Genomic DNA, 19,765 nt, shown 5'->3' with positions numbered 1-19,765 from the left:
CTAATTAGAGAGCATAGTGACCGAATCGACGTTATAAACGCCGGCTGTTTTCGTTGGCTTTGTCCTCATGACTTGCCATTGATAGTTATTCAATGGCATCTCTTCTATGAACTCATAAGCATCTTCAGGTGTTTTATTTTTGATGGTTCCGCCAGCAGCTGCGTCAACCATTTGCCGAGTCGAAGGATTCAGACCATTATGGAATGTTTGAACTTGGAGCCAAAGCGGTAACCCATGGTGAGGGCACCTTCTCAGTAAGTCCTTGTATCTCTCCCATGCATCGTAGAGTGTTTCTAAATCCATCTGTACAAAAGAAGAGATATCATTATGTAATTTAGTCTTTTAGCCGACAGAAAATATTTTAGTAAAAATTTTTCGGTCATTTGTTCCAAACTAGTAATTGACCCTTGTGGTAACGAATTTAACCACTGTTTAGCTTTGTTCCTTAATGAAAAGGGGAATAACCGAAGACGAATGGCATCATCAGTCATTGATTTTAAATGTATCGTAGAATTCCAGAAAGTTTGCTAAGTGAGCGTTAGGATCTTCATCCTGCAAACCATCAAACTGAACAAATTGTTGTATCATTTGAATAGTGTTAGGTTTTAATTCAAAAGTATTTTCAGCTATAGCAGGTCTAACTGTGCTAGATTCAGTTCTTGTTAAAGAAGGTTTAGCATAATCATACATAGTGCGTGGAGCATGATTTTTATTAGCCGCAATTGCAGGAGGTAGTTGATTGTTTTGGTTTTCAGCCATCTCTTCGATTGGGGTTTGAGTATTGTCTTCTTCCACGTTCTCTATGTATCGTAAGCTTTGCCTTATTTCTCTTTGATGTTTGCGAACAGTATGATCGATTTCTTCATTAAAAAGTAATGTTTGCAAATGTACCTATCGAACAGTAGTATAGTTTTAGCAATACCAGATTGTCGAACCCAAAGGAACTAAAAGTACTAGTAATGACTGTCTTTTTATTATCTAACCTAAGAATAAAGAGGTTTTGTTTTAATTAACTAATTATCTAAACTAAGAACTCACAAAGAAAAGAATTGGGGAATTTCTTTTGGGGAAAATCGATTGACTAAGACAATACCTAAGGAAAAATCCACCTAGACCTTACTTGTTATTCTGGCTCCAAATCGGACGATTTATTCATTCAACTTGTTCCGTAGAGATCCTTAAGTTATGTTATTATCCCTGTTCAAGATTAACAATGTCTAATCCCTAAATTGAATAATTGAGACTTTTCTCTAATTATCACCCTAGAGTTGCATTAACTCGATCTATGGATCCCCTTATTAGGTTTCACCCTAATCTGACAAAATCTTGTCACTCTATATCTAGGCACGCAATCAACTCTGCTTAATTATGACAAACGTACTCTTAGACAGGGTCTATTCCTCCTCTGAATAAGAGCTTATCTTGAATTAGTATCCTGGGATATCAAAACAAGAACTAAGAACACATAACTAAGAACAAGTTAAATATTTATCATACGATTCAGAAAATAATAACAAGATTCGTCTTAGGTTTCATTCCCCTTAGGTATTTAGGGGTTTTAGTTCATAAATAAATAAGAAAACATCTCAGAAGAATAAAGAATACAAAACATAAAGAAAACCCAAAACTCCTGAAGGGAAATTGAGGAGAGATCTTCAGTCTTGATGATGAATCCGGCTTCTAAGATGGATCAATCGGCTTCCTTGGAGTAATTCCTTACTCCCTGTTCTTCGTGTCTTTTTCTTCCTCCTCTAGGGTGTATTTATAGGCTTTGGAATGCCTAAAAGCCCTCAAAATTATCCTTTTTTGAATTCAACTTAGCTTGGGCTCGGCAGGGACACGCCCGTGGCACACACCTGTGTTCGATTACTTCAGGCCATGTTCGAGCCTGCCAAATTGACACGGCCGTGTGGTCTACCCATGTGAAGAGGTCCAGGCCATGTTGATTTCGTAGTTTGTACCATTTTCTCCATTTTTGGCCTGTTTCTCATTCATTTCGCTCTCCTATGCTCTCCTAACTATAAAATATGAAATTAAAGCATTAGGAGCATCGAATTCACCAATTCTAATGGGAAATCATCCATAAAATGTATTAAACACGGGGTAAAAATATGTATAATTTACGATTTATCAGCTTTAATTCCAATTTAGGCAATTCTTCAACAGAGGGTTTTAATTTTAATTCATTGTTTACCTCAATACCCTTGTAGCTCTTCTGTCTCAGTGAAGGCTCATTGGAATTTAGTTCAGCTTTTATCTTACCTATCTCAGAGTCATTATCATTTGCCTTCTCTCCTTGGGTAAGACACAGTTCTAACTTGTCATTATGTATGATTTCCTGTAAAGAGTCTTGAGTAGCATGATCAATAGAGTCAATAAAATAACATGAGTCATCCTGTTCCCTCGAAAATCTCATGGCATCATAAATTTTAAAAATAATCTCTTTGTCACCTACTCTAAGCACAAGTTTACCATCACCCACATCAATAACAGCCCTAGCAGTGGATAAAAATGGATGACCTAAAATTAAAGGCACCTCAACATCCTCATTCATGTCAAGTACAACAAAATTCACAGGGAATATAAATTTATCTACTTTTACAAGTACGTCCTCTATAATACCCCTAGGATATTTAACAGATCTATCAGCTAGTTGAATACTCATCCTAATAGGTTTTGGTTCCCCAAGACCAAGTTGCTTGAACATTTTATATGGCATCAAATTAATGTTAGCGCCTAAATCAGCTAGTGCCTTATCAACATTTAAACTACCAATTAAGTAGGGAATAGTAAAACTTTCTGGATCTTTCAGTTTGGTTGGCAGTTTATTTTAGAGTATGGCTGAGCTTTCCTCATTGAGTTCCACTGTAGACAAGTCTTCAAACTTCCTTTTATTTGTTAGAAGCTCCTTTAAAAATTTTGCATATGTAGGCATCTGCGAGATAACTTCAACAAAAGGTAAATTAATATGTAATTGTTTAAAAAGTTCGAGAAATTTACCGAATTGTGTATCCATGCGGTCTTTCTTCAACCTTGCTTGGTGGTTTATATTCCCTCAACACCGGTTTTTTATTATTTTCGGGTTCTTCCTCCTCACCTTCTTTATATCAGGTTCTGGTTGCAGCTTCTTTTCAGATTCAGCTAACACCTTCCCACTCCTTAATGTAACTGCTTTCACATGCTCCTTTGGATTGGGTTTGGTATTGCTAGGTAGGCTCCCTGGTGGCCTTTCTAAAATCATCTTAGCCAACTATCCTATTTGATTCTCGAGCCCTTGAATTGATGCTAGCTGATTTTTAAGGGCAGTTTCAGTATTCTGAAAATGAGTTTCTGCTATTGAGATAAATTTTGTCATCATCTCCTCAAGGTTCGATTTTTTCTCTGGCTGGTAAGGTCGTTGTTGGAAGCCTAGAGGGGGTGGTAGTCTTTGATTTCCTTGGCCTCCCCATGAGAAATTTGGCTGGTTACTCCAACCTGCATTGTAAGTGTTACTATAAGGATTATTTTGAGGTCGAGGATTATTACCCATATAGTTCAATTGCTTGTTCTCCATGTTAGGGCCATAGGGTGGATATTCTGAATTGTTTAATCCACCTCCACTTGTATCGCACTGCATTACTGGACGTACCTGCGTAGAACCAATTAAACCATCAATTTTTCTATTCAAAATTTCTACCTGATTGGAAAGCATAGTAATTGAATCGACGTTAAAAATGTCAGCTACTTTTGTCAGCTTTGTCTTCATGACTTGCCACTGATAATTATTCAGTGACATCTCTTCTATGAACTCATAAGCCTCTTCAGGTGTTTTGTTATTGATAGTTCCACCAGCAGTTGCATCCATCATTTGTCCAGTCAAGGGATTTAACCTGTTGTGGAAAGTTTGAACTTGTAGCCAAAGGGTTAATCCATGGGGAGGGCACTTTCTCAATAGATCTTTGTATCTCTCCCATGCATCATACAGTGTTTCTAAATCCATCTGCACAAAAGAAGAGATATCATTCCGTAATTTAGCCATTTTAGCCGACCAAAAATATTAAAGCAAAAATTTTTCGATCATTTGTTCCCAAGTGATGATTGACCCTCGAGGTAACGAGTTCGACCACTTTTTAAGTTTATGCCTTAATGAAAAGGGAAACAACCGAAGGCGAATGGCATCGTCAGAAATGCCATTGATCTTAAAGGTGTCGCAGAATTCCAGAAAATTTACTAAATGGGTGTTTAGATCCTCGTCCTGCAAACCATCAAACTGAACAAACTATTGTATCATTTGGATCGTGTTAGGCTTCAGTTCAAAATTATTTGCAGCAATAGCAGGCCTAACTATACTCGATTCAGTTCCTATTAAAGTAGGTTTAGCATAATCATACATAGTACGAGGAGCAGGATTCTGGTTTACTGGATTTGCAGCAGCCACATGAGGTAGCGGATTATTCTGATTTTCAACCATCTCCTCGGTTGTGGTGTGAATATCATCCTCTTGCCCTTCCTCTATGTATTGTAGGCTTTGCCTTATTTCTCTTCGGTTTCTATAAGCTGTGCTTTCGATCTCACTGTCGAAAAGTAGAGGTCCTAACGGGTTTCTTCTAGTTATAAACTATAAAAACCTCCCAGAAGTAAAGAAAATAAAATTTAGTAAATAAAAACAAAATTAAATTGCAATAAAAATAAAAAATGGCTAAAGTAATAAAAATTAAGCGTTCCTAATATCTTAATCCCCAACAATGGTGCCAAAAACTTGATGGTCGTAAAACTAACAAAAAAATTGACTTAAGGCAAGCGCACCTATCGAACAGTAGTATAGTTATGGTGAGACCAGAAATATCGTATCCACGAGGATTAAAAGTACTAGTGATTACTATCTTTTTATTATCTAGCCTAAGAATTAAAGAATGATTTTAGACTAAAACTAATTATCTAATTAACTAAGATTACGACAGATATTAAAATTGGAAAATATTTTTGGAGAACTGATGGAGAAGACAATACCCAAGGAAGAATCCACTTAGACTTCACTTATTACCTTTGAGTTAGACGATTTATTCACTTGAATTAATCCGTAGAAATCCCTTATTTATGTTAATATCTCTCTCGAGACTAAAAACAACTGACACTAGGTTGATTAATTGAAATCTCTTTCTAATTAAAACCCCTATTGTCACATTAACTCGATCTATGGATTCCCTTATAAGATTTGACTCTAATCCAACAGATTTATGTCATCCTATCTCTAGTATTGCATGCAACTCCGCTTAATTATAAATGATCAACTCTTAAACAAGGACTTTTTCTCCACTGAATAAGCACATAAAAAACCTGAATTAATATCCTGGAATATTAAAACAAGGGTTAAATTCACAATTAAGAATAAGAACAAGTATTTATCATATAACTCAATTAGTAATAAGATCCGTCTTAGGTTTTATCTCTATTAGGTATTTAGGGAGTTTAGTTCACAATAATAGTGGAAAACATCTCAAAATTTGGAAAACAACAAAACATAAAGAAACCCAAAGAACTTCTAGGAAATTGGATGGAAATCTTAAGTCTTGATGTAGATCCTCCTCCCGAGCTGATCCTGATGGCTGTCCTCGAGTATTTTCTACCTTCTACTCTGCGTGTGTCCTCTAATCCTCTTCTAAGGTGTTTATATAGACTTTCGAATGTCCAAAATTGCCCAAAATTAGCCTTTTCCGAGTAGAACTAGACTTGGGCTCGACAGGGACACAGTCGTGTGCCACGCCCGTGTGAAGGTGCTTAGGCCGTGTGCAATTCTGACTTGGATTAATTTCGACACGGCCATGACACACGGGTGTGTGGTCTACCCGTGTGTCACACATGGACGTGTGGATCACTTGCGTGGAACTGCCTAGGCTGTGTGCAACACTGATTTAGGCCCAATTTGTCCATTTTTGGCCTGTTTCTCACTCTTTTTGCTATCATAGGCTTTTCTGAGTATAAAACATGAAATCAAAGGGTTAGGAGCATCAAATTCACTAAATCTTATAATCAATCATCCATAATTATGCCAAGCATTGGGGTAAAAATATGTATAAATTATAGTTTATTAACACCACTGAAATTCGAGTCATTACAAAGGTGAAACACAGGGTCAAGGGAACGACTGTGGGCTACAACAAAGGTAAGGTTTTTCTTTTTTAGTTTTGGGAAATTAGGTTTTAGGGTTAGAAAGTTAGAAATATTAGTTTTTATGGTTTAATGTTTTTAATTTTTATTACATTTTAGTTTTTATTAAATTTTTAATTTTTAATTATTATTCTATTTTTATTGAGTTTGGGTATTTGGAATTTTGGGTTTAATTTTGGCTTGGATTGAGATTGGGTTGGTAAATGACAAATTGGGTTTGAGTTCAATTAAATATATATTATATTATTACATGTAAAGTTAGTTTCATTGATTAAAACAGTTTTGAATTTCAAAACTGAAATCGAGTCGACATCACCGAGTTAATCACCTAATGTAACCTAGCTAAACTCGAAACCAACCAAATTAATTCAGAAAAATAAATTTTGGTTGGTTCGATCAATTTTTACTGATTTTTTCTCATCCCCTAAACATAATAGATTAACTCGATAAATTACTATTGAATATCAAATACGATAAGAAAAATCAATAAATGTAAATAAGATAATAGATAAGAGAACACACCAATTCAACAAATTATTTACATCCTCAAAATCCAATATCTAATGATAACTTCACTAATACTAAAAAGATTACAAACTAATGAAATCCTTAATTAAAAGAATTAAGCAAATGTATACTAGAGTATACAGGCTTTCTTGGAGAAATTGGGATGATTTTGAAAGCTAAGGCTAAAATCCTTTTTATAGCAAAAGGTAGGCGGCTACTGTTTGCTCCCATTCTGTGAGGAACAAACATGCCGACACGAACAGTGAAGAATTTTTGGATAGGTAGAATTCAACTAAGTTAGAAAACAAAAAAAGCAAAAATCGATAAACTAAATCTAATCGAATTGACTAAATTCAGTTCGGTCGTTTCATTTTTACCTTTTTAAGTTTGGTTCGATTAATTCAATTACAGTAAAATTTTTTATTTATTCGATTATTGTTATAAAATAATCAAATCGTTCCAACCACCGAATGCACATCTCTAATATGGATTGTGAATTTTCACTCCTCAATATTCCAGGTAATTTTTTTTTTTTTTTGAGTTTATTTGTTTATTTTATTTCTATATATGTCAAAGACAACCCAAATTCTTTGACTGTAATGAAAATAAAGATGACAAAAGCTCGATCACCACCACTCTTATGTAAATAATTAGAAGACAATTTAGGTTTTAAAAGGAAAAAGAAAATATAAAAAACACACCATTAAAAGAAATGACCACTCTTTAAAAGCAAGAATCAGAATTCAAAGCAACCTATATCCTAGTTGCAGGATTCAGGATTAGCCAAGAGGTAAGCTTCAACAGGCTTGTAAACTCCCTCACTTCCCTTAATGAGAGCCTTGATTTCATCTTCAGTGATTACATTGTCGCCAACAGTGTAGAATTTCATTGAGCTCTTGCAAATACTTCCTCCACCTGCAGCTGCCTCAAACTTGTTCTCATAGCTGATTTTTTCAAGTTTGTCCCCCAAAGGCCCACCTTCGATTAAATCGTAACTGTATGAAAAATTATTTTCATCATGTCCTCCTATCTGGTGCTTCATATATTGGAATGGAAGGCCTAAACAAATAAATGCTTGTTATCCAACATACTCGTGTAAAACATACTACAAAAAGGCCAATGCAAGTGAAAATGAAAGAACTAACCTTCAACAAAGTTGATTTTTACGATACTTCCAGAGCTAGGATTAGCTTCAACCTCAATACTCTTGACTGCATTAGGTGCAGCCGTGGGCCAAACTTTCGGAGCTTCAACAGTAAAGGCCTTGAAAAGCCTGGCAGGGGCGACTGGGGAGGTATTCTCATAGTCATAAGTGACAACACCCATGATTCTAATATTAGTTGGGACTTTGAGTTCAAAGAAGAGAAGAAATGGAAGGTTGAGTGTTTGAGGTGTGAGATTATAGAGAACTAAGATGCTATTTATAGACTGAACTTGAAGCGTAAGAACTTTATTGTTCTCATTCTTTAATTGGATTTATATCCAACATTGTTATTAATTTTCATTGAATTGGTACTAGTCAAAATAGGCAGCCAGAACTTTCTTATTAAATCGCAAATTGGTGAGTTCGAATATTGTATCAGTTTGTCTTCTACTTATTTACTTATTTGCTTAATTTATTGTTTTCAATAATGCTTATTTAAATATATAGAGGGAATAATGAATTGTGCTGACAGAGACTTATGGTTCAATTAATTTAATGTGCTGACGGTTTTATAAGCATTAATTAAAATTGTCTAAAATTATTATTTTAAGAAATTATTTTATTAAATTCAAAGTAGAGTTTTTTTTTTAATAAAAAGATATAACAAGATCAAATTAAATGAACAAAAGCACCAGCAACTTTATCTTGTTTAAGGAGATCAATGAACTTTTTAGTGCGCCTGTTAATCTTTGCATACCATCAATTTAAACAGAAAACATTTTAACTAAACGATTAGCGACTTGATTTCTCTCCCTAGGGACATGCCTAACTACCCAATGCTCCTTGCACTATAAGATCTGCTTAATTCAGCAAACCAAGGCTTAAATTGATACCCTCAAATAGTCATCTTGAATAGCACTGACAGCCTCCAAGCAATTTGCTTGAATTAAGACTTTAACATACCCCTTTTCTTGTAACAATAGTAAACCATCCCAGGTACTCAAGAGTTCAGCATCAAAGACTAAACAAACACCTAAATTATGATTGAACCTGACAATCCAATCACCAAACTAACCTCTCACTACACCACCAGCGGATGTGCATCCTGTACTCACGTTCACTGCCCCATCAGTATATAAAAAAACACAGATATCCGACAAAGATTAAACTTGAGCTCCAATGCATCTACTATACATCACAGTCAAATGAACATTTAAAAATTGTCGAGCCCAACATATTGAAACTTTAATTATCTCTTAAGCATTCCAAGTCAAACACTAAAAAATGAATAAATTCTTGTTCTTCCACAGACACCATGATATTAAACCAAATAAGCAAGACCAAAAAACTTCCTCAGAGTGCACCCTTAAATGTGAGGATAAGTTAGAAACTAACCAGTCTGCAAAGTTTTTAACAGAGAAAAAATTATCACTCTGATTTACAGGCACTATGCTCAGCCATACATGTTTCGCCGTAGAGCAATCTCTAAGGACATGAAGAAGGTCTTCAGAGGCATGGCCGCAAACTGGGCAAGAAGGATCCTGACTAATTCTTCTCCTAACATATTTCATGTTTGTGAGCAATCTTTGCTTTAAAGCAAGCCACATAAAGAAGCCAACTCTTTGTGCCCCTTAAAATTTCCATGCCGTCTTACAAGTCTCATTTATAGGCCTCCTAAATTCTCCTGAATCATGTGATACGCTCTTTTAACCAAAAAAGATCCAGCAGGTTGATGGATCCAAACAATCCTGTTCGAACCCGCGAAAGAATGGGGTGTTGAAATACTGACTATGCATCAAACAATGTCTTGAAACAAACATACTCAAAATAAATCAATATTTCACACCCCATCCACCATTACCATGACGTCAAGCATATAGTCAAGATCCAAGTTAGCATGCAAAGAGATTAGCCGCATCAAAGGTCCTACACTCGCAATCCAATGATCTTTCCAGCAATAAATCGAACTTCCATCTCCCATGGACCATATTAGATTATCTTTAAGAAAAGACCAAACCTTGAATAGAGCCCTCCAAAGGAACAAACTTGAACTTCTCAAAATGCTCTCTAGCAACCTCTCATTCATACCATACTTCGAACTGAGAATCCTAACCCATAAAGTATTGTCGTTCAAAACAAGATTATACCTCAATTTCAACAAAAAAGACTTGTTCTGATCCTCAAAACGATGAAACCCAAATCTTACAAAAGAACGAAGCTGACAGACTGAATCCCAACCAACTAACTGATGATTGTTTTATGATTCACTGAACTAGACTATGATCACGACTAAGGCAAGTGCACCAATCGAATGGTAGTATAGTTATGGTGAGTCCAGAATATTGTATTTACAAGGACTACAAGTACTAGTATTAATTATCTTTTTATTATTTAGCTTAAAAAAAGAGATTTGTTTTAATCTAAAATTAACTTAACTAATTAACTACTTAATGCGACAGAGAGTGAATTGGGAAAAAATACATGAAGAAAACTTATAAAGAAGATAATACCCAGGAAAGAATCCAACTAAACTTCACTTATTATTCTGACTCTGAATCAAACGATTTATTCACTTGCCTTGATCCATAGAAATCCCTAAATTATGTTAATATCTCTTTCGAGACTAAGAACAATTGACTCTAGGTTGATTAATTGAAATCTCTTTCTAATTAAAACCCCTATCGTCGCATTAACTCGATCTATGGATTCCCCTATTAGATTTGACTCTAATCCGGTAGATTTATGTCGTCCTATTTCTAGGATTGTATGCAACTCTGCTTAATTATGCTAGATCTACTCTTAAACAGGGACTTTTGCTCCACTGAATAAGCACATCAGACTTGGAATAATATCCTAAAAATATTAAAACAAGGATTAAAAACACATAATTAAGAACAAGAACAAGTATTTATCGTGTAATTTAGATAATTAAATAATAAGATCCATCTTAGGTTTCATCCTCCCTAGGTATTTAGGGAGTTTAGTTCATAATGTAAAAGGAAAACATCTCAAATTTAGAAAAACTACAAGACATAAAAAAAATCCAAATAAACTTAGAGAGAATTTTGAATGGAGATCTTCAATCTTGAGGTGGATCTTCTTCTGAGATGATTCCAACGGCTTCCTTCGAGTAATTTCTGCTTTCTGCTCTCTGTGTCCCCTTTAGGTCTTCTACTAGCGTGTTTGTATAGACTTTAGAATGCTTAGAAACCCTAAAAATTGGACTTTTCTGTGTGTTGGGGAAACAGGGAACGATATCAACACGGGCAGGCACATGGGCATGTGGCCTGCCCGTGTGGATCACATGGGCGTGTGGCCTGCCCGTGTGGATCACATGGGCATGTGCCCAGTCCGTGTGGATCCTAAAAACTCTAGTTTTGGCCCCTTTTTTGCTCTTTTTGCTCTCAAATGCTCTCCTAAGTATAAAAACATGAATTTAAGGGATTAGGAGCATCAAATTCACTAATTCTCATCATAAAACATCCAAAAATATGCCAAGAATGGAATTAAAATATGTTACATTTATGGTTTATCAAATATCCCCATACTTAAACATTTGCTTGTCCTCAAGCAAAATCCTTAACTCACAATTAAAATTAAACTTTCTCAATTCATAATTCTCATCAATAATGTTTTATCATAATTCACAAATAATTACACATTGATAATTCAACTAAAAGAACACTAAAGATTCAAACAATCCAAGTCAAACATTTTTTTAAAGCATGAAAACATAGGTATTTCCCCTAATCTAAGTAATTACCTTTAATTCAAAACCAACAAGAATTGACATCCTCTCTCAAGATTAACTCAAATCACTCAAAGTGTTTAAGGTTTAAAAATTAACCACTCAAAAGTCAAACATGAAAAGTTATTACCATAGGCTTGCACAAAAATCAAATCTCCACCACTATAAAATGAGATGATACATAAATCAAAAAGTCTTTACAGGGTTGTAAAGGGGCTTGGGTCAAAGGTGTGGATAAAGGCTGAAAAAGAAGGTTAGAATTGAGGTCGAATTGATCAATTACCTAACTAGAAAGATAACCTAATGCTGAAAAATTACATCAACCGAAATTATTAAAGAATAACACGAGCTTCTTCACAGAATATGAAATTAACTACTTAAGCTCAAAACAAAGAAATAATAATAATCAACATATATGTTTTTTTTTTCTTTTTTTGACTTTTTTTAAATTTTTTTTGAATGAATAATAAGATAAAATTAAACAACTAAAATAACAGAACATAGTTAGGCAACTAACCAAGTCAAATCTCGACAAAAAGGGAGTCAATAAAAAGGGAATAGCAAATCAAAAAAATGAGTCACGGATTAATATTGATGGGTGAATCAAGAAACGGTTTGTTAGGCTCAAAGGAGTTCACTAAAGGTTAATTATGAAGGTAGGCTTTTTATAGGATAAGTGGGTTAAAACCTAGGTGCCTTTATCATCTCAGTATATCAAATCAAATGTGTGGTCTTGACATGTATAATCGAAGCAAGTTCTAGAATAACAAATCAATATTGACACACTCATAACCAATAATAAAGTGAGCAAGAAATGTGTATGTTCTAAAGGCTCAAAGTCTCACAAAAATTATGGTTTTTGATGTTAATCTTACAAATTTCAAACTTCAAGGTAATACCTCAATTTAGGGAAGCAACCTAGAAAATTTTAATTCTGAAAATAGATTTATCATGCTTGATTCTCTAATGTCTTAAAGTTTAAACAACCTATGAATTTAATCTAGAACATATGAGTAAGAATCATAAATCGAAGAAAAATTCACTCTAACAGTGATATGAGAAAATTACTTAAATACAAGACATAAATTAGAGATTTTCTAATAATCACATAAATAACCTCGCCACACTTAAAATATACATTGTCCTCAATGTATGAATATATATAATGACAATATAAGTAGAATATCATAAGAGAGTGAGAGAAGTGAAACTGCCCTAAATTTTGGATGAAGTCTTCAAATTAGTGACTAGCGGAATTGTAGAGAAAGCTAAATGTAACTCATGATTCTGAGCAAACTAACAAGAAAATAAACACAAATAATAAAGAAGATTAAAGGGTTATAACTCGATTAGAAACAATCATAAATCTTTCAAAAGATAATAATGAAAATAAGTTGAAGAGAAAAAAAACTAAAACAAAATTTAAAAAATAATAATAAAATAATAATAATAATAAACTCATTGATATTAATAAACTTAAAAGGTAATTGTAATGATAATAGTAAAAAAAATACGAAAGAAAAAAGAAGAAAAAATAGAAATAGAAAAATAATAATAATAATAAAAGCTTATAAAAAATTTAAAAATATATAAAAATAAAAATATAAGTATAAGAATAATAAATTAATTAATTAATTAGTAAAATAAATATAACAATTGAAAAGGAATAAAATAAAATAAAATTGGGGTAATTAACCCTGTTTACACATGGTCATAGACATGCCCGTGTGTCCAGGCCGTGTAGGTCACATGGCTATGTCGCCAGGCCGTGTGTATTTTCCTTCACTTCTCCCACGCCCATGTGAGATCCTACACACCCGTGTGGCCAGGCCGTTTAACTCTCTGACTTTGAAAAAAAATTAGCTCTAGATTTCACACGGCCTAGGATACGCCCGTTTGTCTAAGCCGTGTGGGTCACATGGCCATGTCGCCAAGCCGTGTGTGTTTTCCTTCGCTTCTTCCACGCCCATGTGAGATCCCACACGCCCGAGTGGCTAGGCCGTGTGCTCCACACACCCGTGTGGCCAGGCCGTGTAACTCTCTGACTTTGAAAAAAAATTAGCTCCAGATTTCACACGGCCTAGGACACGCCCATGTGTCCAGGCCGTGTGGGTCACATGGCCATGTCGCCAGGCCGTATGTGTTTTCCTTCGCTTCTCCCACACCCATGTGAGGTCCCACACGCCCGTGTGGCTAGGCCGTGTGCTCCACACACCCGTGTGGCCAGGTCATGTAGGTCAAAAACACACTTTTTTTTAGATTTTGAAAATTAATTAATTTAAAAAATTCATGAAATAATGTTAAGAAAATTAGCAATGTTAACACTCAGGCTGCCTCCCAAGAAGTGCTTATTTAAAGTCTAAGCTTGACTTACCTCGTATTCACACAGTTACGGTGGTTCACAGAGTCGAGACTCCTCTTTCTCACTGTCAATTCTATTATCAACATAAGGTTTTGGCCGAGTAATATTTACCTTAAAAGTGCCAAATTTAGAATGATTTACCTCGACTGTACCATATGGGAAAATATTCAGTACCGTAAAAGGAGTTGCTCCGTTTGCATTATGCTCTAAAGTGGTGATTTGAGGGTCCGTTTTACCAACAATACCTGATCGCCAATCTTAAATTGGTTCATCTCATCCTTAAGCTTGTGATGGAGTCGCTTTGGTTCATCGTGTATTCTAGGTTTCTCCTTGACGTGTGTCTGGCATTCATCTAGTTCATTAATTTGTAATCTTCTTTCTTCATGATTTGCTCTGTTTTTGTTATGTAAACTGGACTGCAGCTATATCACGTTTTTCCGAGGTGTTTCCTACAAAGAGTGTTGAGCCACAAGGTTATTAACATTAACAGAGCTCGTAATATCATCTCGATCACTAGATATCCTACCAGAATCACGAGCTTGGAGTTTAACCATGTCATCACCTACACGAAGTATTAACTCACCTGTACCAACATCTATGATAGTTCTAGCAGTTGCTAAAAAGGGTCGTCCTAAAATCAATGGTACGTTACTATCCTCATCCATGTCTAGAAAAACAAAATCAACTGGGAACATAAATTTATCAATTTTGACAAATACGTCTTCAACAATACCCCTAGGAAATCTAATTGTTCTATCTGCCAATTGAATGCTCATCCTAGTTTGTTTGGGTTTCCCAAGACCTAGTTGCTTAAACATTTTGTAAGGCATGACTTTAATACTAGCCCCTAAATTAGCCAAAGCATTATTAACACTTAAACTACCAATTAAACAAAGAATAGTAAAACTCCCTAGATCTTTTAATTTGTTGGGTAGTTTATTCTGCAAAATGGCTGAGCATACTACATTTAGCTCCATATACGACGAATCATCTAACTTTCGCTTATTTGTTAAAGCTCCTTTAAAAATTTAACGGAATTTGGCATCTGCAAAAGAGCTTCAATAAACGATAAGTTAATATGTAATTTTTTCAACAGTTTAAGGAATTTACCGAATTGTTCGTTTGTGTGGTCTTTCTTTGTCGCATTTGGATATGGCACGTGAGGTTTATATTCCTTAATGATCGGTTTTTTCTTGTTGTGGCTCACCTCAACCTTACCTTTACCTACCATATCTTCTTGTCTCGGTTTTGGTTCATCTTCAACTAACCCGTCTTCATCTCGAACAGTAATCACATGAAGTTGCTCCCTTGGGTTAGTTTTGGTATTACTCGGTAAGCTACCTTGTGGTTGGTTTGAAATCATCTTGGCAAGTTGACCAATTTAATTTTTAAGCCCTTGAATCAACACTTGTTGATTTTTTACTGCAGTTTCGGAGTTTTGGAAGCGAATTTCTGACACCGAGATGAATTTTGTTAGCATTTCCTCAAGGTTCGGCTTCTTTTCCTGCTGGTAAGGTGGTTGTTGGAAACCTGGAAGGGGCTGCGGTTTTTGATGTACTTGACCATCCCACGAGAAATTGGGATGGTTCTTCCAACTTGCATTATAAGTGTTACTATATGGATTATTATAAGGTCTAGAATTATTACCCATATAGTGGATCTGTTCGTTCTTTGTGCTAGGGTTGTAGGATGGATATTCTATGTAGTACATTCTTCCTCCATTCGCATCGCACTGCATCACCGGATATACCTGCGTAGAAACACATAAACCATCAATCTTTTTATTTAAGAGCTCTACCTGGTTTGATAACATGGTGACCGCATCGAGGTTGAAAACACCGGCTGCTTTATTAGGCTTTCTCCTCATGACTTGCCACTAAAAGTTATTCAGTGACATCTCCTCTATAAACTCATAAGCCTCCTCAAGTTTTTTATTATTTATGGTACCACCGACAGCTGCATCGATCATCTACCTAGTTGAGGGGTTCAAACCATTATGAAAAGTCTGAACCTGTAACCATAGAGGTAACCCATGGTGAGGGCACCTTCTCAATAAGTCCTTATACCTCTCTCATGCATCATACAAAGTCTCTAAATCCATTTGCACGAAGGAGGAGATATCGTTCCTCAACTTAGTTGTCTTAACTAGTAGGAAATATTTCAATAAAAACTTCTTGATCATTTGATCCCAAGTAGTGATGGAACCTCGTGGTAAGGAGTTCAACCACTACTTAGCCTTATTTCTCAATGAGAAAGGGAATAATTGTAGGTGAATGGCGTCGTCAGAAACGCCATTTATCTTGAAAGTATCACAGAACTCTAAAAAATTAGCCAATTGAGCATCTAGGTCTTCATCCTGCAAACCATCAAACTGAACAAACTGTTGAATCATTTGTATAGTGTTAGGTATCAATTCAAAATTATTTGCAGCAATGACAGGTCTGACAATACTCGAATCAGCCCCAGTGAGAGTGGGCTTAGCATAATCGTACATAGTACGAGGAGCAGGATTATAATTTACAAGATTCGCGGCAACCACAGGAGGTAGCGGATTATTTCAATTTTCAGCCATCTCCTCGGTAGTATTGGTATCGTCCTCGTGCTCTTCCTCTATATACTGTAAACTCTGCCTTATTTCTCTATGATTTCTGTGAATTGTGCTTTCAATTTTGTACAAGCCCAATTTTGGGTCCAAAACCCCTAAACCTACTAAACCCAAACCTACCCATGCCCACACACACAACAAAAGAAGAAGCTAAGGAAACCCTAGTCGTTCAGCACATGCTCCCCATCCCATCCACCGTCTTTGCTGCAACACCGCCCCATCAAGTCCACCGCCACAAGCACCTGCAATGCATTAACAAGACAAGACAGAAATCAAGAAGCAAGTTGTAGAAAAAACGCCTATAAAAGGCTGAATCCATTACCATTTGTAACATTCGGCATTAGTGAAATAAGAACAACATTTTAGTTTTAAATACAGAACACAAAAATAGATCCAAAGATAAGCATAAAGTCGCAGCGAAAAATAGAGAAGGTAGTCCAAAGATTTCGAGCCGAAGGTTTATCCATCTTCTTTTTGTTTTTCCTTATTTCGGACCCATTCATACATATCTTTCTCTATTTTATATTTAAAAAAAACAGCATACACGAAAATATAAAAAAATAAAAAAAAATATACCCTTTTTTTGGATTTTCGGCCACCCTGCACAGTGGCCGGCGACGGTGGCTTGCGTGGCAGACGGGGACGATCCGGTGACCGGACCAGAGGGGAAGGAGAGAGGGCCAAAGGATGCTCTCAGGTTTTTTTGAAGAAAAGAGAAGGAAAATGAAGTTTTTTGCAAAAACTTGGCCTTTTATAATACTACCAAAACGACGCCGTTTCATTTAGCTGCAAAACACCCCAAAACGACGTCGTTTTGAGGCGACCCGACCCGATCCGACCCGCTCCACTCAGGATCCACGCGTTTTTGTTTAAAAAGGTTATTTATCCTTTTGATCCCTCCGCATTTTGAGTTGCTTTAATCTAGCCTTTTTGTCTTCTTAAATTCACCCCGTGTTTTTAATTGTGTTTCATTTTGGTCCATTGCAAACATTGTGCACATAGGGACCAGGGATATTTACCCGATTAGTCCCCATTATTTTCAGAGCATGATATTATGGTCATTATCAGCCTATTTCCTTTTATTGCTTGCAATTTACACCTTTTAATTCACTTTAATTTCAATTAAATCTTTTATTCATTTAGTTTCAGCCTTTTAATTAGTTTTATCATTATTATTATCATATTATTAGACAAATTAATTCTATATTATTATTATTACATCATATATTTTCTTTTCGTATCTACTCACATTATTATTATTATTATTATTATTATTATTATTATTATTATTATTATTATTATTATTATTATTATATCTTCTTTTTACTTATGTGGTATTGTTATTATTGTATTAACCAAATTAATATTATTATTGCCACTATTATTTTCCTTTTTATTCACTTACTAGTTATTATTATTAGACTAATCGATATATTATTACTACATTCCTATTTATATTTATTTTCTTATTCTAAAACTACTATTATTTATCTAATCTTTTTATCTATTCCTATTGTTGTTATATTTCCATTTATTATATTATTTTCATTATCTTTCTTTATATAATCGTATTTTATTTTTATTCTCGTTATTATTTTATTTATTTATATACTTTTATATAGTTTTTAAACTTTAGTTTTTTATTATCAACATCATTTTATTTTTATTACTATTATCATTTTTTAAATTATTGTTACTATTATATTATTTGTTATTTAATATATCATTATTATTATTATATTTTTACTACTACTACAACTATTATTATTATTATCTTATTTTATCATTTTGTAATTACTTTTACTATTGTATTATGACTATTATATTTTCATCTATGTTTATTTTCCTATTACTCATCTATTTATATTTCTTATGTATTTATATTTTCATTATTATATTTTAGATATTATGTCTATATTTATATTTAGGTATTAATATCATTATTTTACTATTGTTATATTTTTCATACTATTATTATTATCACTATTATTACTATTAGCACTATTTTTATTTGCTATTATTTAATATATTATTTTTATTACTATCATTGCTATTTTTATATTGTTATTATTACTATTATATTATTGTATTATCCTTACCTATTACTCTTCAAATTATCTCATTTTATTTTTATTCCTCATTCATGGCATATCATTTATTTATTTATTTTACATCATTTCAAATTTAAAGATTTTATTCCTTACATTATAACCATTAATATTATTATCATTACTATCACTCCTTAAATAGTTTTGCATAATATTTATTCGCTTACTACTAGTTCTTTCTTAATTTCAAATATTTTTTTTAGCTTATTTACTATTTCATTTACTTATTATTCGTTTGACGCATTTATTTTATCTTTGTTTTTATCGTTGTCGTTCACCTTTGTGTTCATATTTATCTTGTTATGATTATCGATTTTTATTTGTTATGCATTTTTTTTCTCGTTCCATCACGAATTTAGGTTTTATCCAACCCAATAAAAATTCTTTCGTAAAAGTAAATATTCCGTATTTGGTAATTCGAGACAATCGTGCCCTAACTTACTGGGTTTTGACTTCTCTCATTTAACCTAACTACGAAATACTCTTTTAAATCGCAATACGAGTTTTGAAAAATACTTATCCTCGGGGATACGAGGTGTCGTGCCCTAACTTACCGGGTATGACATTTTGTTAGCTCGAAATAAGATTTTCACAAGTAAAGGCAATATTCGGTGTTTGGAAATTCGAGGAAACGCGCCCTAACTTACTGGGTTTTGATTTTCCTCGTTTACCCTAACCAACCGAATAACCTTTTAAAAGGGGGTTAAAATATATGATTTTTTTTAAATAAAGGCAAGCTCGTTCTCAAAGTTTGATATGTCGTGTCTTAACTTACTGGACATGGTATTTATTACTTCGAGACGTGAAGGTCTTTAATATTTGAGCCTTTTTTACAAAGAGGGATCGTATTTTAAATTCTTTCAAGTTTTCAAATTTTCAACACTAAGACATTAATTAATCAACTAGGTACCAATTTTGGGCGTATGGAGGGTGCTAATCCTTCCTCGTGCGTAACCGACTCCCGAACTCGTTTCTTGATTTTTCGTAGACCAACAATTATCGTTTTAGTAAATCTTGACTTTTATTAAAATGATTAATTTAAGGTGATCCGATCACACCTCATCAAAAAGATTGGTGGCGACTCCCCATTTTTCATTTTCGTTTTTTAAAATTCAAGTCGATTCCCATTTTTCAAAAAAATGGT

The 19,765-nt window shown here is 34.2% G+C and overlaps 1 protein-coding gene and 3 non-coding genes across 4 annotated transcripts; 3 read left to right on the top strand and 1 right to left on the bottom strand.

Annotated features, from left to right (window-relative positions):
• Positions 1 to 229: 229 nt before the first annotated feature.
• On the top strand, positions 230 to 335 carry LOC128283019 (small nucleolar RNA R71). The gene has a single exon (XR_008273364.1). It is a non-coding gene; the product is annotated as a small nucleolar RNA R71 (small nucleolar RNA).
• A 3,570-nt stretch (positions 336 to 3,905) lies between these two features.
• Positions 3,906 to 4,011, top strand: LOC128283298 (small nucleolar RNA R71). Its single transcript, XR_008273640.1, has one exon. It is a non-coding gene; the product is annotated as a small nucleolar RNA R71 (small nucleolar RNA).
• A 3,156-nt stretch (positions 4,012 to 7,167) lies between these two features.
• Positions 7,168 to 8,078, bottom strand: LOC108488405 (major strawberry allergen Fra a 1-3-like). Its single transcript, XM_017792687.2, has 2 exons — positions 7,800 to 8,078; positions 7,168 to 7,713 (listed from the first exon to the last, which is right to left on the bottom strand). The coding sequence occupies exons 1-2, from the start codon at positions 7,978 to 7,980 to the stop codon at positions 7,415 to 7,417; spliced, it is 480 nt and encodes a 159-aa protein (XP_017648176.1). The 5' UTR covers positions 7,981 to 8,078; the 3' UTR covers positions 7,168 to 7,414.
• A 7,857-nt stretch (positions 8,079 to 15,935) lies between these two features.
• LOC128283308 (small nucleolar RNA R71) lies at positions 15,936 to 16,042 on the top strand. The gene has a single exon (XR_008273649.1). It is a non-coding gene; the product is annotated as a small nucleolar RNA R71 (small nucleolar RNA).
• Positions 16,043 to 19,765: the final 3,723 nt, after the last annotated feature.

Source organism: Gossypium arboreum, chromosome 10 (assembly GCF_025698485.1).
Source record: "Gossypium arboreum isolate Shixiya-1 chromosome 10, ASM2569848v2, whole genome shotgun sequence".
Lineage (NCBI taxonomy): Eukaryota > Viridiplantae > Streptophyta > Magnoliopsida > Malvales > Malvaceae > Gossypium > Gossypium arboreum.
The sequence above is the reverse complement of the archived record's forward strand: the minus strand, read 5'-3'. Positions and strand labels throughout refer to the sequence as shown.